General features: G+C 48.2%; 1 protein-coding gene across 1 annotated transcript; it reads left to right on the forward strand.

The window, feature by feature from the left end:
* The first annotated feature begins 1,886 nt into the window (after nt 1–1,886).
* BPIFA2 (BPI fold containing family A member 2) lies at nt 1,887–21,190 on the forward strand. The gene is made up of 9 exons (XM_008703378.1): nt 1,887–2,083; nt 4,020–4,164; nt 4,829–4,936; nt 6,062–6,214; nt 8,491–8,572; nt 9,774–9,837; nt 9,920–10,068; nt 15,762–15,871; nt 20,866–21,190. The coding sequence occupies exons 1-9, from the start codon at nt 1,927–1,929 to the stop codon at nt 21,188–21,190; spliced, it is 1,293 nt and encodes a 430-aa protein (XP_008701600.1). The 5' UTR covers nt 1,887–1,926.
* The last annotated feature ends 1,716 nt before the right edge of the window (nt 21,191–22,906 follow it).

Genomic DNA, 22,906 nt, shown 5'->3' on the forward strand with positions numbered 1-22,906 from the left:
GACTGTCAGGGAGGGTCTCAGGAGGTGGCATCTAGGGCTGGGGACAGCTGGGGAGGAGAGCTCTGGGCCAAGAGCACAGCCTATGCAAGGGCCCAAGGCAGGAAAGAGGCTGGCATCTTTCTGGAACAGAAGAAAGGCCTGTAGGGGCTGGGGAGGGAGAGATGGGGGTGAGTTTAGAAAGGCAGAGAGCGGACAACACAGGCTCCGCGGGCCATGGTGAGGACTCTGGGGGTAGGCTGAGTGACACCTCTCCGGCTGCTTATTAAGAGTGGAGTGAATGTGGGCGAGTGGGCAGAGGGAGACCAGGGATGAGGCTGGTGGTATGTATCTCCTGACACTGGCTGTGCAGCCTCAGACAAGGCTCTCAACTTTTCTGGGCCTCACTGTTGCCCACATATATGGGGGTAATGTGGGGGCAGATTTTGTTCACTCTCAGGAGGAACTCCTGACCAGCTAGATGGAACAGGCAGGCTTTGGGGGCTGGCAAGGCCTCTGTCATCACAAACACTCACACCGAGGCCGGCTCCAGCGTGCATGATGCTGTGAAGAGCCCTCAGACACCAGAGGAGGGTGGGGCAGAATGACCTCCCTGGTCACTGACCCTGACTCTCTGTGGGCCATAATTCTAGCCCCACCTCTGAACCTGTCTTACTGGGTGACCTGACCTTACTGGTTGCTTCCCCTCTCTGTGCCTCAGTTCCCAAGTGAGGACAGAATTAGCCGCATAATCACTATGGGTCCTCCCACCAGACCATTCTCCTGTTCATCCACTCTCAGTCTTTACCCCAGCCCCCACTCATGATGGCCACTGTCTTGGCTGGCCACTGGAGGCTCCACGAGAGCCTGGTCTTAGTCTTGGCAGGAAGATCTCTGCATGTCCACCCATTTCAGTTCAAGCATCCTGGGTGTGACCTTTGGGTTGGAAATCTCTCTGCTCATCCTGGACAGGGGTTATTTTCTTTGGAATCTCTCTGGATGGCCCTGGAACAGCACTTGCTTCTGTGCACAGCCTCCCATCCTGTCACCACCATATAAAGGCCACCAACACCCAGCAGAACCCCAGGAGACCGCACAGACGAGCAAGGATTTTGAACACCCTCCTCCAAACCTGTGAGTGGTGGGCTTTCCCCCCCCCCCGGCACCCCACATGGTGATCTTCAGAATATTTGGGGGCAAGAGGCAGAAGGATGGGGCCTCTTGGATTTACCAATATTTTGAATATAGCATATTAAGAGATAGATTATATTAGAAGAAGCATCAAACCGATGAGCCATGCAGGGTCATGACGTGGTGCCCATTTATTTGTTCATACTTTTATTCAGCAAATATATATTTATCGTACCGAACTAGGTCCAGGTTTTTTACTGGGGGCTGGAGAGTGAACAGTAAAATAAGTTGTGGTCCCTCCCCTAAGGAGTTCACAGCCTGGTGGGAAAGGCAGACAAGTCATCACTAACTGGCACCTAAGACTCTGATCAGAGGACAAAGATAGCAGGGTGGTGTGGTGGGACCCCCTAACCTTGACTCTGGGAAGGGAAGGGGCCCAGAGTGGGCTTCACGGAGGGCATGATGTCTTACTGAAGCTGGAGAGTCGGTAGGAAATGACTTGGGTACAATTGCGGAGACGAGGAAAGATGATCCAGGCAGAGGAGCCAGCATGTGCAAAGGACTTTTGTGTCATGAACATAGACTTGGAGTTAAGAGTGACTTTTCAAATTTCAGCTCCTCTACTCACTGGCTGTGTGTCTCTGGACAAGTTGTTCTAGGTTTCTGACCTGAGTTGCCCATCTGTAAAATAGAAGCCAACCACATCTATCTTAAAGGAATGTGAAGTATAAGAGTGAGAGGTGCTTATCAAAGATTCCTTTTTCCTCTGGGTAATTCTCACTCCTGTTCCTCCTGTGACTGTCCAGGTGTCAAGACAAGATGCTTCAGCTTTGGAAACTTGTTCTCTTATGCGGTCTGCTCACTGGGACCTCAGCATCTCTTCTTGGAAATCTTGACGATGACCTGAGTAATGCTGTGAACAAGCTGAAACCTGCTGTTGAAAAAGGACTTGAGACCATTGACGATACACTTGAATGTGAGTCAACAGGGGATGATGAGTGGTACCTAGGAACTTGCCTCCTGAATGCTATGCCTGCATTATCAGAGGCTGCCACCAGGGGCTGCTCTTAATGGGTGGTTTACTGAGAAAGGTGGCTATTCAGTTCCTGGTTCATTCATTTATTCTTCTGGGAACAAGCAATGCTCAAATGAATATCCTTTTATACATTATACCATGGCAAATTTTTCCTAATACATTCAAAGGATAAATTCCTAAAAGTGAGATTTCAAAAGTTCAAAAGGTATGCACATTTTAAATTATAGGAGATGTTGACAAATAATTCCCTATAAATAATGAAAGTTATCTCCAAAGGTCTTGGGAGAGTGTGTTTTTTTCTACTCCCTTGACAGCATTCGTATGAGCAACTTAAAAGTTTTGCTAATCTCATAGATAAAAGATTATAACTCATTTCACTTTGCATTTCTCTAACTATAAAGGAATTCACTCATTTTTTCATATTTTATTAGCTATATATTTTAGAATAAATATTTTGTTCGTAGTCATAGCATATTCTGCTAGGTTGTTCAATTTTCTTATTGATATGTATTAATGCATTGGAAATTAAGGAAATTAGCTATACCTAAGCCAAGGTAGCTTTAAAGCTACTTAGCTTTATATTTAATCATGTCTTTTTTTTTCTTTTTTTTAAGATTTATCTATCTATTTATTTATTTATTTATTTATTTATTTATTTAAGAGAGAGAGAGAGCACAAGCAAGGGGGAGGGAGAGGCAGAGGGAGAAGCAGACTCCCTGCTAAGCAGGGAGCCTGACGCGGGACTCGATCCCAGGACCCTGAGATCATGCCCTGAGCAGAAGGCAGATGCTTAACTGACTGAGCCACCCAGGTGCTCCTCATGTCTCTTTTTTATTCTGATTTCTTAAAAGAATTTGGCTTTCTTTTCATTTTCTTGAGACATTAACAGCACACTGATAAACACAGGAGGAAGTAGATGCTATAAATGACTACCTTTCAAACGTTGTCGGGGCTTAGGGATCGTTAGGGCTTAGAGCTTCAAAGGTATAGGAGAGACCCACTCTCTAATTTCACTGCTTGGAAAACTGAGTTCAGAAACAGAAGTGTCTGAGTCAAGGTCACCTAATGATTTATAGGACCAAAAATACTTTTATTGAAATTGGTACTCTCTTTTGTTAAATCATTATAACTAGGTAGATACCATCCATTGTAGACCCAAGTTGCAGAACCATACTTACATTTCTTCTCTTGTACAGCCTTTGTTTTTCCTTGAGTTAATAATTGCCTTGTTTTTCACTTGAATTATTTTCTATACACATATCCTTAATTCTTTTCATATGTACTGTTCTACATCTGCCATGTCTATCTAATCTCTCTTTCCCCTGGAGCCCTTCCATTAAGACCTTTTGTTTTCATACTTCTATACGAATTATTGCTCTCTGGGCCTACTGCGAAGCTGTCAACCTGGGACTCCCATTTGCCACTTTTATGAGTTGGAGCCATACTTTTTCCTTGGTTCTAGATTTTCCATTTCTTATTCTCTCATTTTGTTTGACCTAGTTTTTCAAACTCATGTGAACATCTCTTTTAGAGCAATAGACACCCCCCCCCAAGTCACTACTAGAAGCTTGTGTACAAGCAATATGCAATGCCTGGTTAATTGACTGCTTTGTTTATGAATGATGAGTATATATTAGTATGAAGGCAGCATGGAAGGAACAAAGACCCCCCAGCCACATGACTTTAGGCACATTTCTCAACCTTTTGATCCTTTATTTCCTCATCGGAAAATGCAGATAGTAACAATATCTGCCTCGTTTGGGTTGTTATGAAGAGTAAATGAAATGATATAGGCAAATAGTCTTACCTAGTGTCTGGTACATGGTTCCTGCTCCAAAAGTGATGCATGACACTAAATGGCAATTGTTTTTGTCAGCTGTCGTTCAGAAACTGACCGCTGACTTGAGGAAGCTTCAGGAATCCAAGGCTTGGCACCTGGCCAAGCAGAAGTTGCAAGAAGTGAAGAACTTGGTGAACGATGCTCTTTCTAAGATCATTTCAGCTAAGAATGAGACTTTGGGGTGAGTTGATGCTTCAAGGTGGAGATCTTTGCTCCAAGAAAAGGGAACACACACCTTTGGGGAGGTGAGTTTAAGGTCAAAGACAAAAAGGTTGATAAATCACATTCCTCCCCACAGAGTCAAGGTGGTCTGAGGCCAGGTTCATCAGATCTTGAGCATATTAGAGGAGGGCTGTGGGGCCAATCTGGGCATCTCATGGGTTTGGGCTCCCATATTCTATAATTTTAGGATCAGGGTGAAGATGTTCTTAATCCTTACCTCCACCTGTTTGCTGATGCCTGAGATCCCTTTTCCGAGGAGTAAGACTTTCTTCTCCAAATATAGCTGAGGATAAAATTCTGAATCCCCTGAGGAGAGAGAAGAGGAGTTCATGCCACATAGCTGGCTCCACACATGGAGTTTGGGAGTCAAACAGTTATGGGTTCAAATTCTGACTCTGGTACTTAGTCCTCCCTCGAATCTTTGTGGGAAATTACGTCTGTCTGAGCCTCAGGACGCCATGCCATAACATGGATAGGATCAAACCTCTGAACAGGGCTATTGTGAAGGCCAGAGAAGGCAAGGTCGGTGAGGCCCAAATGCTCAGGCTGATGCTGGCGTAGCGAAGGGTTCCACACATGGCTGTCACGAGGAATGACAAAGGGAAATTGTGGGTTTTGCACAGGTTGAACATCATTAACTCCCGCATCCTGAAAATCAAAGTTGAACTGACTCCTGATGCCGGAGGCATTAACATAAGGGTCCCCGTCGTCGCTGATGTCACCCTGGCCCTGTGAGTATGCATTAGAACCTGGGATTTGGGAGAGGCAGCACAGCGCGGCCGGTGGGGCTCCAAACCAGAATCGGGCTCTTCTCCCTGCTACTGTGTGGCTTGGGCCTCAGTCTCGTAATCTGTAAATGAAGGGGCCTTTCCAGCTCCGAAATCTGAAGCCTTAAAATGTCCTAATGAACTTTGGCCATAACCAAGGCTCTTTGAAAAGAATCCTCCATTAAATATTTCTGAAATCATAACATTGTCTAATTGTAAAATCTGAAAAACTGAGAAGACATGAGCCTTTATAACTCTTTAGCACAATTTCCCCCAGCATTATTTCATCTCTTGAGATTCTCTTTAAATAGCAGTGATCATCATGGCTAAACACATACAGTAGTGTACCGTATACAATGAAAGTCACGTGTGGAAAACCTAATTTTAAAGTATTTTAATTACTTTGAAAGAAATAGGTAGGAAAATGAGCATGTGGGGAAGAAGATAAATTGAGGCCACGGGGATTCCACCATTCATTAGCTATGAGATCTCGGGATGGTTACTTAACCGCATTATGCCAATGTTTCCCCATTGTGAAAATAAAAATAATAATAGTACTTTCACCTCATGGTGTTGCTGTAATGATAACATGGATTAATCCAGGAAAAATGAATTTTTTCCCAAAAATTTATTTATTTTAGAGAGACAGAGAGAGGGGAGGGAGAGGATCAGAAGGAGAGGGAGAGATAATCTCAAGCTGAGTCCCCATTGAGTGGGGAGCCCGACATGGGGTTCAATCTCAGGACCCTGAGATCATGACCTGAGCCAAAATCAAGAGTTGGACACTTAACTTACTGAGTCACCCAGGTGCCCCCAAAAAATGCTTTTTAGGAATGCCTAATATATAATTTGCCCTCAATAAATGTTAACTATTATTATTTTCATTATTAGGGTGGTACTATATAAAACTGTCCTACGAACCACATCCACGAGGCCAGGCGAAGAAGCCCTAAATGTAAATCTTAATTAGGAAACCAGACAATGCTGACATTATCCACAGACAGGCTGGAGGGTTAAATACCCACACAGGCAGAGGAACCCCAGCGGGCCTTCTAGACCTCTGCTCACTGGGAATCTTATTTCCTACAGGCCTGTCATTGGCCAGGTGGTCAACCTGAAGGCCTCTTTGGACCTCCTGACTGATGTCAGAGTTGCAGCCAATGCCCAGACTGGAGTCCCCAGCGTGACCATAGGAAAATGCAGCAGTGACTCGGACAGCATCTCACTCACCGTGCTGGGCGGGTAAGGGCCATCCATCTCAGCAGAGCTGGGCTCTCAGAGGAGTTGAGGACCCCGAGCTTCAGCCCTATTCCTGTACCCACGAGGTGGCACAACGTGGCGAAAAAAAAGAGTGTAGGCTCAACACTCACCTACCGACTTACAAGTTCGTGGCCAATATAGCCCCTCCGAGCCTCAGTTTTCCCATCTGTAAACCGAAGGTGACAACAGTGCCTTCTCCCCAGCGGTTGACCGACCGGCTGGGAAAATACGAGTGTTTAGCACAGAGCGGGGCACACACTCAGCGCTCGGGGATGGGGATACCCGCACTGACTGTCTTCTTGTTCTCTCCATTCCTGAGACAGGAGCGTTGTCCTCTGACCACTTTACAGCTCTGTCAGTTCTGCTCCGTGCTTTCTGAAGCTCCATTGTTAGTGCAGCACATTAAGGATTGTTTCTTCTTGAAAAATCGCCCTCTTCGTCATTATTATATCCCTCAATAATCATCACAATAATAATCAATTGTATTTTCCTTCTTGCCTCCATGTGGGAGGGAGAGGAGAAAGAAATGCTTACCATGGGCTCTGATTTCAGATTGTCCCCAGAGAGTCCTCCGTTCACCGGAAAATTCCCGAAACGAGATCTTGCAAACTGAAGCCTCTCCATTTAAATCACTGATCCCTGTTAATCCGCAAAATCTACTTCTTAAACTGTGTGCTTGCAAGGGCAGGTTTGGTGGAGGAAGAAGGTGGGGGGAGGAAGGGTAACCCTGGAGGCGGCTGTTGGAGGAGAATGGTCTGGAAGTTGAAGGCCGTGCAGGTTGGCTTTGGGGGAAACAAGGCTGGGTTCTCGGCTCTCAGCCCTGAGCGCCCTGAGCAGAGGTCAGTCACTCCACCTTACCCCCTCGAGGGATTTGATCACAGGTTGCCTAAAGATCCCCCCAAAGCAAAGAAAGCTTCTACTTGTTGATGTTATTCAGGAAGGCTGGGAGGTAGATGCACAGACTTGAGCCCGGCTGGGTACTGCCTTGTCTGCAGCGCCAGGGAATTCATCCCGCTGCTCTGGGTCTCAGTGTCCACATCTGTGAAATGGCTCTCTGCCCTGGTGCCCAAGCCTGCTCATGCCAAGTACTCCCCGCGGCCATCTGGGTTCAACGTCATCTGGCTCCGCCCTCCTATCACTGCACTCCTGTCCTCGGTCACCCTGCTGCAGACGCACTGGCCTTTACTCTGGGCCCCGCACAAGTTCTTTCCCACCTCCAGACCTGTGCACACGCTCTTCTGGCCTGCCAGGACACCTTTTCCCCTCCACCTCCACGTACTTCTCAACCTTCAGGTTCTAAAAAAGGTTCTTCCTATTCTCCCTCAAAATCATCTACTCTTGCCCTTCAGAGTACTTGTCACAAGCTGTCATTCTATTTTTTTTCAAAGATTTTATTTATTTATTTGAGAGAGAGAGAGAGAATGAGTGGGGGTGGGAGGGGCAGAGGGAGAAGGAGAAGCAGACTCCCTGCTGAGCAGGGAGCGTGATGTGGGGCTCGATCCCAGGACCCTGAGATCACGACCTGAGCCGAAGGCAGCCGCTTACTGACTGAGCCACCCAAGTGCCCCATCATTCTATATTTAATTCTATGTTTACTTCAGTCCTTCATTCAGCCAAAAATGTTTGAGCACCTGCTATGTTCCAAATAGGCTCTGAGCTCTGGAGAATTTATTGGTGATAACCGAGGAGGACCCTGTTTTCCTGGAGTTTATTGTCCTGAGGGAAAGGCAGACAGACAAGTGCCCAGCCCATCAGTCAAGAGCCCTCAAGGAAAATGTCAGATTATGATGAGCCCTCGGCAGAGCAGTACATGTAACAGGACTGTATGATACAAAGCCCTCCCTTAGGCAAGCAGTCAGGGAGGGCTGCCTGAGGAGGTGTCAGTCACGCTGAGAGCTAAAGGTGGGAAGGAGCCAGCGTTAGCAAGACCTGTGTCGTGTTTAGGTACCAGGTGAGGAGCTGCTTGTGCTTTGCTCAGCGCCGTGGACGCCTGGCAGGCAGGTGGTGATCTGTAGATAGGTGTCGAATGAAAGAGTGGGGTCTTAAGGTTGGGATGAGACTCTCACAGGTGGTGGCGAGCCTCTGGTCAGAAGTGGGGCACCCTGAAGAGAGGCCCTGTCTGTGGTTAGAAAGGCATTGCAGTGTCCCTGGTTTACCTGATTTCAAGGTGCTCCGCCACCTCCCACCCTCTCCCCACCCCCGCTGCGTGACTGCTCGGCCCACTTAACTAGGCTTTATCGTTTGCCACTCTTTTCCAGCCACAACACTCTGATCGGGAAGGCCGTGAACACCGTGAGCAGCTTCCTGACAAAGACCGTGTCCCGCCTGGTAGAGAAGGATGTGAGTCCTCCACTCCTCGGGGCCCAGAGACATGCCTGGGGGGCAGGGGCGGCAGGTGTGCCATTCACAGCCTCGACTGTACTCTCTGGGCACCTTTTCTTCTGAGGGGCAAACTCCTCATCGGGCTGTCAGCTGAAACCTGTGCCCCTTTACTCAGCCTGGGGAGGGGGAGAGAGGAGCAGGGACCTGACATTAGCTGAAATCCCTGGGTCCCAAACTTGGGCCATTCGCCGTATCTACCTACTCCCGCGATATGCCCCTTTAGCTAGGGTGTTCCTCCTTTAAACAACACAATTTTACTTAAGCTTATTTAAATACATTTATTTTAAAAAGAAAACTGTATCGCTACCATAATTAGAAATGAATATCATTTATATAATTCATCTAAAGCATAAACACAGAGCTATAAAATGGGTATTTTCATCTATGCATCATACCAATCCATTTCTACCCTGTGCCCAAAGTTCCAGGGAGTCTGAATCAGTCATTCTGGAAGGGGGCTGGGAATTGGGGTTTACGAAAGAAAAATCCTCCAGGTGGCTCTGTCATTCATTGAACTAGAGCCTCACTACTCAAAATATGATCTTCTGACCAGCAGCCCGGGGCCTCACCTGAGAGCTGGTGAGAAAATGCAGGCTCTCAGTGCTGCCCGCCCCCTACCCTGCAGCTGCCCCGGACCTGCTGAATCAGAATGTGCATTTTATTTTTTTTAAAGATTTTATTTATTTATTCTACAGAGATAGAGACAGCCAGCGAGAGAGGGAACACAAGCAGGGGGAGTGGGAGAGGAAGAAGCAGGCTCCCAGCCAGAATGTGCATTTTAATGAGATCCTCAGGGAATTGCACACACATACCGAGTGAAAAACTCTCTGTTCTATGGTTCCCAGGGCGCTGTTGGATTTCTTAAAATTCCAGCATTCCAAAGCTCAAGGTTTCTAAGACTGTAGGCTTCTGGGATGTTAACCCTCTAGATTCTCAGGGTTCTAGGATCCAATGCGCTAAGGATTTAGAATTACAGCATCCTATGGTTCTCCAGTCTTGGGCTGTCTATTGTTCTAGAATCCTAAGGGTCAAAGGTTCTGAGATCTTGGTGGGTGGGTGGGAGCTTGACCCCAACTGGTAATGATCTGTCCTCCTTCCTGCTCCTGGCCCTCCTCTCCCTCCCTCCTTCCCTCTCTCTCTCTCTCTCCCTCCCCCTCAGGTGTGCCCACTGATCCACACCTTACTCTCCACCCTGGATGCACACATTGTTCAGGACATCATTGGTAAGTCACAGCCTGGGGACCAGGGGTGCTTTCCCTCTGCAGCCTTCCAAGGGCAGGCGTGCACCCTGTGCCCACCCCACAGCAGGTGTGGGCAGGGGACCGGAGAAGCAGGAGGCCCAGCATCAGATCAAGTTGGGAGAGTGTGGCAAAATTGAGAGGGTTCTGTGGGCCTCTGTGAGCTCTCTACCATCATCCCTCTTTGAATCTGCAGAACCTGCCTGGGAGAACGATGTGAGAAAAGAAGATGGGCCAGATCTGGGTTCAAATTCTGGCTCTGCTATTTAGCAACTGTGGGGACTTATTCAAGTGGCTCTGCCTCTCTGAGCCTCAGTTTCCTCCCAGGTGAACCAAGATTGTAAACACTGGAGGGTGACGAGTGGATTGAAAGAAAAAGCATAGAGTCTAATACCCAGTAGCCATTACTAGCAAACACCTGCCCTTCTCTTTCCCTCTTTATGAAAACCTGTGGCTTCTCTAGGTGTGTGTTGGGGGGGTAGGTTCTCTTCGGCCTTTGGGTTTCTAGGCAAGGCTGGGGGTGCTGGGGATGCTGAAGCAATAGAAGTGGGGTAAGTGAAGGTGTCAGGGTCCTGGAGGTGGCCCTTCTATGGAAACAGCCACAGATCAGTTCCTTGGGCATCAGTTCCTCTGTGCTTTGCAAATGCCATCCCATCGCATCCTCGCAACAACCCTGTGGGGTGGGTACTGTCATTATACTCATTTTACAGATAAAAAAACTGAGGCTCAGAGAGGTGGACTGACGTGCCTGACATCCCATGGCTGTCAGACTAACCCACTGGAGAGGGGCGGCCATCAGGGATCCGGTTTCTACTGGAGACTGAGGCCTGCTATTTATTTTGTTCCTTCAGATAAATTTCAAAAGGAAAACCACCTGCATAACGATGTCTGAAGAGGGAGATGAGGAGGACTGCTGGTGATGCCCACCTGAAGGTAAGGGGTGGCTCTGGGCCCCAGACAGAGGATGAGGCTCCTCCACAGGCCCCAAAGAAAGGCTTGGCTTCTCTTCTTTTTAGCGGCAGGCTGAGTCCTAATCTTGGTCCTAGACTGAACTGTGGCCCTGGCCCCAGCCTGAGCCCTGATCCTGGTCACACTCTGCGCCCTGAGCCTTATTCATACACCCAGACCGAGCCCGGATCCTGCTCACACACTGAGCTTTGACTTCAGTGATTTACTAAGCAGTGACATCAGTCACAGACTGAGCCCTGACCTTGATCTCACACTGATCCATGATCCTCATCCTATACTGAGCCCTGAACCCGGCTCCAGTCTTGGCCTCTGATCAGTCTTTTCACATTTGCCATTGTTCCTAAGGTGAGGGGACACAAGAAGGGGAGGAGGGTAGGTCAGGACCAGGTGTCAGAGACAAAGCCCAAACCACAGGCCCCAGCCCCCTCTTCAAGGCCTTACACTCTGCCTGGGATTGTAGGAAAGAGTTTGGACAACAGTGTCTGATGGCTGTGGTCTCATTCCAGACAGGTGCCCAGTGGCTCAACGGTGTCCCTTGTAGCATCTCCATCTGGGAAGGTGCAGCCACCCCCAACCAGAGTGATGGCCTGAGCGCAGCCAGAAGGAGCCCTCCCAGAGACGACTCCTCACCGTTGGGACAGCAGCCTCTGTGCTCACCACCCTCCACCCCTGCAATAAAAGACCTCCTGCATGGCCCATTTCATTCCCTCCATTGGGATTGGGGGGGGGCAACTAGAGTGGTAGAGACCTGGGTGGGAGCTGGAAGGGACCTCTGGGACTCTCCAGCTTGTTTTACAAATGGGGACACTGACACACAGAGAGGGTAAGAAACCAACCCCGGGTCACACAGCCAGTTGGTGGCGATGGCAGACTTGATTCATCCATTCACTTGCTCAGCAGGCATTTAGTGAGGGCCTACTCTGCCCCAGGTAGGCAGTGAGAATGGGACAGTCACATTTTGGGTAACCGCACCCACAGCTTTCCTTCCTTCCCCTCCAGAGACTGTGAGAAGGCTTCTGGAGGATGGGGGACATTGGGTCTGTGGGCTTAGGAGTATAGGGCAGAGTGACATAGGGTCAGGGGCCTGGGCCACATCCCAGTCTGCCCCTCCGTGCCTCTGAAGGGCTAGGATTCCCCTGCGACAGACATCAATTCAAGCAGCACCTGAGAACACCCATGGTCCCTGGACACCAGGGCTCACCCACCCAGCCTTGAGGGTCTGTGTGCCCGCTGGCTAGGCTGCACGAGGGCCCTGCCAGCCTGGTGAAGCCAAGCACTTTGAGGGTGCTCAACCACCCCACGGAGACCAGCTCCTCTCTCCGTCCAAGGCCTCTCCACCCACACCCTAGAACTCAGCTCACCCCAGGCTGTGCCTGGCCGTGGTCAAGACAGCATCACTCTGCTGATGCTATCATGGAGAGCTGCCTTTGCTGGCACATGTAACCTCACCAATTCCTAACAACACCAGGAGACACTATTTTTGCCCGCATTTAACAGATGAAGAAACTAAGGCTCACAGAGCAAAGTGACTCATCAAGGTCACACAGTGAGCAAGTGGCAGAGTCAGGATTTGAACACATGACTATGAAAGTCTTTGCCTAGAGAGTTGATATCCTGTTGCCCAGGCACTTTGGTTGCCTCCCTGGTCCCTGGTAGGCACTGCTTTCTTCTGCCCAGGACAAATGAGAGCCTCTTGAGGCTGTTCTTCTGCCTACATGCAGGCCCCAGTCTCCCCTTTGCCCTGTAGGGAGGAGGACGCCACTCCTTCCACAAAGGCCTCCCCTCTGAAGAAGGCTGCCTCACGGGGTCGTCACCTCAGAGGACCCTTGAGCCCTTGGGGTGGCCTGGAGGGGCCACAGACCAGCTCTCTCGAGCACTCCTGTGAAGACCTCAGTTCAGGTTGTCCCGAGGGGCTGCTGGGCACAAGCCTAGGGCCAGGGGATTAGGCACATCTGAGCTCCACATGGTCCCTGCCACTTTTCAGCCCTGAAATCGTGGGCAAGTTACTTTACCTCTGGGAATCTCAGTTTTCTTACCCATCAAATGGAATTAGCAGAACAACTTCCCTCGCTGAACTGTTGTGAGGGTGGGAAGTGTCTAACTGGGGCCTGACAGCTAGTGAGCCCAGGTAAGTGTCCCATCTACATGCTGAAATTGCTGTTATGACCTCCCTGTGTTTGTTGATTGACTGATGAAAGCCCTGATGTGGTTGAGAGAACCATGGTCATTGGCGATCTTGGGTTTTCACCCTGTCTTTATGGCCAGACTACCAACGGTCCCCCAGTGATCAGTCTTCTTTCCCTCCCCAGGTTTTAGCAGGGCACTTGGCCCCCAGCCTGGGACTACATTTCCCAGCTTCCCTTGCAGTAGCCATGTGCCTAAGATCTGGCCAATGGCATATCAGCAGAAGTGATGCCACAAATTCCACTTTGTGCTTTAAACGAAAGGGGCGCCTCACTGGCTCAGTCCATAGAGCCTGCGACTCTTGATTTCAGAGGTTGGGAGTTCAAGCTCCACGTCAGTCATTGCGCTTCTTTGAAAACAGACAAAGGGGGCATTCCCTCCCCTTCCTCCTGACCTTCTCTTCTTCTCTCCAATTACAAATGGGAACAAGTGGAGCAGCTGCCTGAGATCTGGAGGTGGGAGCCCTGCATTGAAGACAGCAGAGCTGTTTCAACAGCCCCTGACTACCCATCTCTGGGCCCTGTGGCAGTAAAGCAATGAGCTAGCTTATTTAAACCATTATGTTTTGGGGTCTCCTTGTCAAGGCTACTTTGTCTCTATTTACCTAACTTGTTCTGCCAGTAACATGCTGTGTGACATTAGGCTACTAACTTCTCTCTGAGCCCCGTTTCCCTATTTGCACAGTGATCACTAAAGGCCCTTCCTCCTCCAACAGGACAAGAGCTAGTGCTCCCTCCAGACTGGAAGGGGAAAGAAAATAAACAGTTATTGAGCCCCTACTCCATACCAGGCACTGTATTAGACTGGTGTTTCTCAACCTAAGGTGACTTTGCCCCTCCACAGGACGATGGCAATGTCTGGAGTTTCGTGGGTTTTTAAAATTTTTTATTATGTCATGTTAGTCACCATACAGTACATCATTAGTTTTTGATGTAATGTTCCATGATTCATTGTTTGCATATAACACCCAGTGCTCCATGCAATCGTGCCCTTCTTAATACCCATCACTGGGCTATCCCAGTCCCCTGCCCCCCTCCCCTCTGAAACCCTCAGTTTGTTTCCCAGAGTCCATAGTCTCTCGTGGTTCATTCCCCCTTCTGTTTACCCCCCTTCATTCTTCCCTTCGTTCTCCTACCAATCTCCCTGCTATTCCTTATGTTCCACAAATGAGTGAAACCATATGATAATTGTCTTTCTCCGCTTGACTTATTTCACTTAGCATAATCTCCTTCAGTCCCGTCCATGTTGCTGCAAATGTTGGGTAACCGTTCTTTCTGATGGCTGAGTAATATTCCATTGTATATATGAGCCACATCTTCTTTATCCATTCGTCTGTTGAAGGGCATCTCGGCTCCTTCCACAGTTTAGCTATTGTGGACATTGCTGCTGTGAACACTGGGGTGCATATGGCCCTTCTCTTCACTACGTCTGTATCTTTGGGGTAAATACCCAGTAGTGCAATAGCTGGATCATACGGTAGCTCTATTTTTAACTTTTTGAGGGACCTCCACACTGTTTTCCAAAATGCTGTACCAACTTGCATTCCCACCAACAGTGTAAGAGGGATCCCCTTTCTCCACATCCTCTAATGTCTGAAGATATTTCAATTGTCGCAGACTACTGGCGTCTCACAGGTAGAGGCCAGGGATGTCGCTAACCATCCTACAATACACAGGACAGCCTCTCACAACAAAGAAGCATCCAGGCCAAAATATCAATAGTGTTGAGAAACCCTGTATTAAACCTTTATGTACGTTATCTCCTAGAATTCTGTTTTTTTCTGAGTGATGTAGTGTATGGATCCTGGGGGAAGATGTAGCAACTGTGGTTCAGAGAGGGCAAGTGACTTGCCCAAGGCCACACAGCTGGTCAGAGGCAAAGCTGGATTGAAGCCAAAGTCCTCACCCTCTAGAGCGGCTGCTTCCCTTCCAGCCAGGGAAGAAGCCTGAGTTTTCCTTTCTATTTTGTGACAAACCCACCTCTCACAAAAAATACACCAAAGAGGTCTCAAAACTCAGGGCTTCTTCAGGCAGTAACCAGCTTGAGTCTGTGCCAAGCCTTTGTCCATGCTGTCAGGTCTACCTAGGACACCGTTCCTTCTCCTTCTCCAGCTGGCTGCTCAGCCTTAAAACTTTGCTCAGGAGTCAACCCCCAGCTAAGTGATAGATGCCCCTCCTTGATTCCCCAAAAAAGACACTGTGCTTCCCGACATGTAGGCCTACCCAAGCGACCTTGCCATTACTGGCCAATATGGAGACAGCACTTAGAAAGTGTCAACTCTGGCTAGTCTGGTTTTCACCTTTTTTATTCATCAGTCTGGCCCTTGAGCCTGCGAGCTCCTTGACGGCAGGTACCTCCCTCTCCTCAGCAGCTCTGGTGCCCAGAGGACCAGATACAGCATGAGCACTAACAACTGTTGAATGAATGAATGAACCCCTTCTTTCTGTGCACAATGAGACACCATCTCCAGGACACCTGAGTGGGTAGGTGTACGGGAAAATTCTAGCAAGCCAGGATTGGGGGTATAGGAGACTTGTCATTATTTTCTGTCAGCCGGGGCCAGATCCCTGGCACTTGAGGACATAAGCACTATGGACCCGATGTGGGGCTCCTAGGTAAGTGAAGCCAGAACATGGGGCGGGGGGGGGGGGGCCTCGGCCCCACTGGTGACTAATGTGGCCAATGGAGGGGAAAGGTGACAGGGTGGAGAAGTGAGGCAGCCTTCTCCTGCTGGCAGCCTGGCACCTTGGGACCAGCTCTGGCTGCTGGCCTACTCGGCCCAGACCCCAAAGAGGGGTGAGGGCTTCCTGGAGATGGTGACGCCCCATGAAGGAGGCTTCAGGGAAGAGGAGGACACTTGGAGGAGGTGAGGGAACAACTGTCATAAGGGAATATATGGGCAGAAAGAAGGCAAAACCTGACTGGATCCCGAATCATCCAGAAACTAGGGTGCAAAACTGCAGTGCGGGCTACAATTTTGAAGGCTTAATCCAGTTAAATAAATGCTAGATCTTTCCAATGTTTGCACGATTTCTTGAGGATAACATCTCAGGATCAGAATTATTTACTTTATGCGTTGGAATATTTTGTGATTCCAGGAACACATCACAGAATTTACCAAACCGGATCTTTCTGTTTGCACTATGATGAGAGAGCATATACATTTCACCATATATTTGCCAGCAGATGGACACTTTTATTTTAAATATTTGCTCTTTGAATGGGAGGTGAATAAACTTCATCACACCGGAGAAGCCAAAGGTCCCAAATTAGGAGAGTCTGTTGTTACTCAACTCAACAGATTATTTTCTGAGTGTTTTTTTTTTTTAATTTGGGGAAATACTGTGTTTTACAGCTGAGTGAAAATACAAATCTTAGGACTGTGCTTAGCTGGTATTGCAATGATGCAAAAACTGACACTGGGTGGGGGAACTGAACAGGGATGCGACAATTTGACAAATTTCATTTGTTGGGGTGACTTGTTTCTGTGTTAATGTTTGTGCAATAAATACAATGGATTTTCAAAAAGTAGAAAGGTTGTTGAGCACCCAGCTAGGCCAGGCCCTGTGCCAGGCAGTTCGGGGGTGACCAAAGAGGGAGCCCCCTCCAAACCCCTAACCACCCCCACCACCCCCACCCTAAGTGCAGCAGCATCGAGGGGGCTCCTGCAAAGCTCTGTGCCCATGGGGGGCACTGGGAGGGGAGAGGACAGGACGCGAGCACACAGCCTCCCTGGGGGAGCTGCGTGCCATAAGGGGCAGGCCTCCCAGAGCAGGTGCCGGCTGAGCTGAAATTAAGAGGCCGACAGGGAAAGAAGGGAGGTGAGCGCATTGCAAGCAGAAGTGACCCCCGTGAGCAAAGGCTGGGAGGCGAGAATCAACCTAAGTGTCCCCTGGGGACCCACAGGACCTGGATGCTACTAGAGCATAAATGTGTGAAGGGCCAGTGGAGGACAGGGTCTTGAATGCCACGCTGCAGGCAGTTTAGACGTGACCCTCTGAGCCACAAGTTATGCTTCTTTGTCCTCAGCACACCCTCAAAACCCGAAGACCGCAAAGAGCTTTTGTCTACATGGATTCCACCCGTCGCTATTTGCCATAAAAGAAACAGATACTGAGACATTTTTTAAATATATATTTATTGATTTATTTTTAAAAATAATAAACTGATTGCATTTTAACAAAATGACATATTTTTATGAAAAATAGCTCTATGTTCTAAAAACATCATAACTGAGAAGAATAGCTCTGTTTTACATTTTTTTACATCTCTAACGACTGGCTTAATAGAAGACAGCTGGATCCTCACATCTGCTCTGCCTTCAGTCTGTTGCAATATCACATGTCATGGAGTGTCTGGAAAATTCTGCTCTACACTTGTGAGATAAATGAGAGAGAAGAGGCAAATACGTCTTTGTATTAATTTAGAATTTGTTTGGACCTTGCAGGCCCCCTGGAAGTTTCTTATGGGCCCCCAGACCACACTTTGAGAACCGCTGGGCTAGGTACTAGGAAGCCATGGAAGGTTTCTGGGCGGGGGAGACACAGCCTCAGCAATCAGTTTCCAGAAGTTTCCTCTGGCAGGTGATATGTCAGGTGGATTGAAAGGAGGCAAAGGCTATGGCCAGTCCAGGTCCCACCCAGGGCAGGAGCTGTTGGGGTGGAGAGCTGGCTGGGGGCCAGGGAGAGAGCGTGGCTTCCAGGGAAGGGATGCCCACGAGAGAAGGTCAGCTGGAGCAGTCCCTCCTGCAGCTTACTCATGCTGAGCCTTTGCTATCCTGGGCCCCCAGACTAGGCTCCAGGGCCAGCACTGACGGCTCGGCAGCATGCATCCCACCCTCCACAGCTTGGGAGTGCTGTAGGAAGGGCCAAGACCGCACCTTTGGTTCCAGAGGAAGGAACAAAGTGATTCTCCTTAGCTCGCATCCAAGATCAGCCGGCAAAGTCACATTGGTCCCTACTGTCCTGCAAACGCTTGCCCATCCACCTGACCAAAGGGAGCAGGTGTGCTGACAATGATACCTGTGGACCTACATTTCACAACCCTGATCGAAGCTTCCAGAGTGTCTCACCACACCATCCAGCCATCACACTCCTTGGTATTTACCCAAAGAAATTGAAAATATATGTCCACACAAAAACCTGCACATGGAGATTCGGGCAGCTTTATTCATAACTGCCAAACCTTGGAAGAACCAAGATGTCCTTCAGTAGGAGAAATAAACTGTGGCCCATCCAGATAGTGGAATATGATGCAGCACTAAAAAGAAATGAGCTATCAAGTCAGGAAAAGACATGGAGGAAACTTCAATCCATATTATTCAGTTAAAGAAGCCTAGTAAATGAAAAGGCTACATACTGGATGATTTCAACTATATGACACTCTGGAAAAGGCAAAACTATAGAGACAGTAAAAAGAATCCGTATTATCAGGGGTTCAGAAGGAGGGAGGGATGAACTGGCAGAGCAGAGAATTCTGAGGACAATGAAGCTGTTCTGCATACTGTGATAGTAGATGCAGGTCATTGCACAGTTGTCCAAACCCACAGAATGCACAACACCAAGCACGAACCCTAATGTCAACTGTGGACTGTGGGAGGTAACGATGTGTCAGTGGGGGCTCATCACCGTAACAAACGCTCCACTCTGGTGGGGGTGCTGGCAAAGGAGGAGGCTCTGTGTGCATAGGGGGCAGGAGGTAGAGAACTCTGCACTTCCTGCTCAAATTTGCTTTTAAAACTACTCAGAAAAATAGTCTATTAAAAAGAAAACAGGGGCACCCAAGTGGCGCAGTCAGTTAAGCGACTGACCCATGGTTTTGGCTCAGGTCATGATTTCAGAGTCAGGACATGGAGCTCCACTTCGGGCTCCACACTCAATGGGGAGTCTGCTTGAGATTCTCTCTCCCTCTCCCTCTGATCCTCCCCCCTCCACTCTAAAATAAATAAAATCTTACAACAAACAAACAAACAAACACCTTCAGGGTAGAGGCTCCAAGCCTGGCATTATGTTTCCCCTAGAATCTGACCCCTGTCTGCCCTTTCTGCCTCCTCTCCTGGGCTTCCATGCCCACATTCTACAAAGAGAGGGTGTGCGGTGTTGTTTTGGCGGGTCGTCATGCTGAAATATCTTCTGGGAACCCCTGCTCTCAAATGACCCACATTAGAATGGCCTTCTGGCTCTAACACGTGCCCATAGGTAGAAAACATACTGGATGAAATTGAATTGTGATTAAGTCCTTGGCTCTAGGGTCTACCCCTAGGTCTACCCCCTAGGTCTACCCCCTGAAGAATTTCGGCTCTTCTAGGGGCTGGAAGCTCATCCCTCAACTTCTCAAAGCATAGCCTCTTTGCCCTTAATGTGAGTGTTGGAGCGTCAATCCCTCATAGGGTTTGGAGAGGATGAAATGAAATGAGATGAGATGTGCAAAGTGTGTAGTACAAGGCCTAGGGAGACAGCCAAACTTAGACACAGCCCCTAAAAGCTGACAAATTAGAGGCAGAAGCTGATATCCTCAGACCTGGGGTCGAATAGGGGGACAAATGTCCAGCTTTGGAGTTAGAGACTAATTTCTACCAGGGAAATCTCTAATACCTTCTTGGTAAGGGTGAGATAAGAACAAGCCTTCAAAGAATGGGTCCTTCATTCATTCATTCTTTTAACATAGATTTATGGAGTGTTTGCTCCTTTCCAGGCAGGCCATAGGATCAGCTTGAACAAAGGTCCTGTGGTAGGAGGAGCAGGGCATATCAGTGAAACAATGAGTAGGCAGCATTTAGGGATGGTTGGTGGGAGATCAGCATGACAAGGTTCCCATGGCTGGGACTCTGTGAAACTGCCTGATCTTTGCCAGAATGGTTAAGTGACTTAATGTGGCAGACAAGAGAATATACTATACTGTTCAGGTGTCCCTTCAGGAAGACCTGCTGTGAAAGGTTAGATGGCTGACTATTCTCCACATCTGTGTGTATATCCAGTCACATAGAACAAAGACTAGAGAGCGAGGAACTGAAGTGCTAGCAGAGGTCATCTCTAAATACAGATATTGTTTTCTTTATGCATTTCTATATTTAAAAATGTAAATTTTTTATAAACACAGATTATGTGAATAATCTGAAATATATGTTTTAATACATTTTTTAAGTTAAAGCTTGAGGGGGGGTTCCAGTTTTTGGAGCAAATGATGGAGCATATCTGTCCTTCGGGCCTTGAGGAACAAGCCTTCCCAGGGCAACAGAGAGCTGCTACTCCCATCCTACAAGGAGGCTCAGCTCTGCTCTACAAGGAGGAATTTGGGATGTGGCGTCAAGGTTACAAGCGTGGGCTCAAATCCTGACTCAACTCTAAACTGGCTCTTTGACCTTGGGCAAATTTTTCTTAAGTCTTGGTTTCCTCACCTGTAAAATGGGCTTAATAATAGTCTTTATATCATAAGGATGCTACAAGGATTCCACAAGCATTTGTGAAAATTGCCTGTCAATGCCAGCTACTGTTATAGATGGAGAAACTGAGGCCCAGAAAGGACATGGGAGCTGTCCAGTGTCAAACAGCATGGAATAGGGAGACCCAGGCTAGACCCCAAGGCTCTCTCAACTGAGGCCAGGGTACATCCTCCCTTGCCTCCACTCAGACTGGTGGCTTCGTCCCTCACAGTCTCTGGGTCCACCTCACTCATGGCACAGAAGCGGAAACCTGCAGGACAGGGCCATGAATGAGAGTCAGGACACAGTCTCCAGACTCTCTCAATGCTCCCTACATTCTCTGTGCCTCTGCATTTGGTGAGATTCATGATGTACAGTTTGAAATATGTTATTGATACATCAGTTGACACAAGTGAGTGCCTACCCCCTTAATCCCCCAGGCCTTTCTATGCAGGAATGTTTGCTTTGGACGTGCTGGACAGACGTGGTGAGATTGAGGGATTCCCATCAGTTTCCCAGCTGTCCATCACCCAGTGCCACGTCTCCCCAGCAAAGGGGTCACTCACCATTTATAAGGTCTACCCCACTGCAGAGCGCATTCAGAATCAACTGACGGAGACCCGGGGCATCAGAGTGGTCCTGAAACTGACTCTACTCACCTGGGATCCCCACAGGTACTGCCTCAAGATGCTGAAAGTCTCAGGTCTCCTTCTCATCCTTGATGGGCTGCCTGCCCTGTTGTCTGCTCAATATTTGAATAATTGAGTCACCTATGGGTCTGTTATATTGTATATTTTAATTTCTTGGATTTCAGTCCATTTGTCCTTTGTGTGTATGTATGTGTGTGTATGTGTGTGTGTGCCTTGTAATTTTCAATGCTAGACCTATGATAAAAATTATAGAGGCTCTGAATGGTGGCATCTTTTTCCAAAGAGGGAGGAAGATAGCCAAAACAAAGAATATAAGTAGAGTGCCTTGATTCTGCCGAGGCTTAGGCTTATGTTTCATGAGGGTGAAACTATTTTGATTTTGCTCTTACTCCTCAGGGGGAGTCTTTATCTCTAGGGCATGGCTATTTCTCCTACAGCATCATCTTCTGGGTCTTAACTAAAAGTCCAAGGTGTCTGTCAAGGCCACTCCACCTTAATCAGGCTTAAATTCAAACCAGCGTCTCCACAGCACCACACAGGGGAGGTGATGAAATCTCTGCTCAGCTTTTTAACTCTCAGCAGCTATTTTCTAATGAGTTTTTCTAATGAGCTTTTTTCTAATGAGTCTAATGAGTTTTGACACCAAATATAATGTGTGCGGGTTTTCTCCCACACAATCAAACAACTCTCTGACACTAGCTGAGTGTCCTACAATTCCCCTCACTCTGACACTCCCTACCCAGAGATGGCATCAGATTCCACAGCCTAAGGGCTCTTCCCAAGAGACTGTCCTCACTTCATACGCCAAGCTCAAGTCCATGTGGTGGACTTGCTTGTGCTTCTGACTGACCGGCTATAAGTCAAAGGTTCCCATAACCTCCGACTTGGATTTGATTAGTTTGCTAGAGTGGGTCACAGAACTCAGAGAAAATGTATCTCCTAGATGACAGCTTTGTTATGAAAGAGCAGAACTCACGAACAGCCAGGTGAAAGAGATGCATAGCGCAAGGTATGAGGAAAGATGCGTGAAGTTTCCATGTGCTCACTGGGTGCACCACTTTCCCTCAGTCTCCACATGTCCACCAACCTGGACACTCTCTGAGCCCCATCCTTTTGGGTTTTTATGGGGGCTTCATTACATGGGCGTGACTGATTAAATCATTGGCCACTGGTGACCGAACTTCAGCCCCTTTCCTCTCCCCAGAGGTTGGGGGCTTTGGGAGGTGGGACTGAAAGGTCCAACCCTCTCATCACCTGGTTGGTTCCCCAGGAAACCAACCCTCATCCTTAGGTGCTTTCCAAAAGCTATCTCATTAACATAACAAAAGACACCTTTACTTCTCTCATCACTTCGGAAATTCCAAGAGTTTTAGGAGCTCTGTGCCAGAAATGGGGCAACAACCAAATACGTATTTCTTATTATGAATCATAATATCACAAGTCTCACACTGCACAGGTGAGATGAAGTCCAGTGAGCTGAAGGAAGTCTGTACACTGATTTCAGAGTTCTTTCCCTGTGGTACCTCCTTCTGTGGGATTTTGTTCCTCAAGTCCCAACTACTCTGGAAGCCCCCAACTTCTGCCTCGTCAGCCCAGTGAGACTGATCCTTCTGTTTGGACTCTAGTCCCCCATATGGCAAATTGGGGAATGACCTCAGGCAGAAGTTGGGGTGAATGTGGAACTCACCTTAAAAGACACCCTTTCCTAAGAATCACAGGCTCTCCAATTGTACCTGCGTAGTTTCTCATTGATAGCCTCGAACCATTGTTTCACATATTTCCAAATTTTATAGTTGATTTTAGTGGGAAGGTTGGTCTGGTACCTCTGTCA

This window comes from Ursus maritimus, unplaced genomic scaffold (assembly GCF_017311325.1).
Source record: "Ursus maritimus isolate PB19 unplaced genomic scaffold, ASM1731132v1 scaffold_22, whole genome shotgun sequence".
Lineage (NCBI taxonomy): Eukaryota > Metazoa > Chordata > Mammalia > Carnivora > Ursidae > Ursus > Ursus maritimus.

Bases quoted from the DNA above. Each gene is read 5' to 3' on its own strand.
- BPIFA2 (XM_008703378.1), top strand. From the start codon at position 1,927: ATGCTTCAGCTTTGGAAACTTGTTCTCTTATGCGGTCTGCTCACTGGG. The intron at 8,573-9,773 runs GTGAGTCCTCCA...CCTCCCCCTCAG, and splicing joins CCCGCCTGGTAGAGAAGGAT to GTGTGCCCACTGATCCACAC. The intron at 10,069-15,761 runs GTGAGAAAAGAA...CCTTGGGACCAG, and splicing joins AACCTGCCTGGGAGAACGAT to CTCTGGCTGCTGGCCTACTC.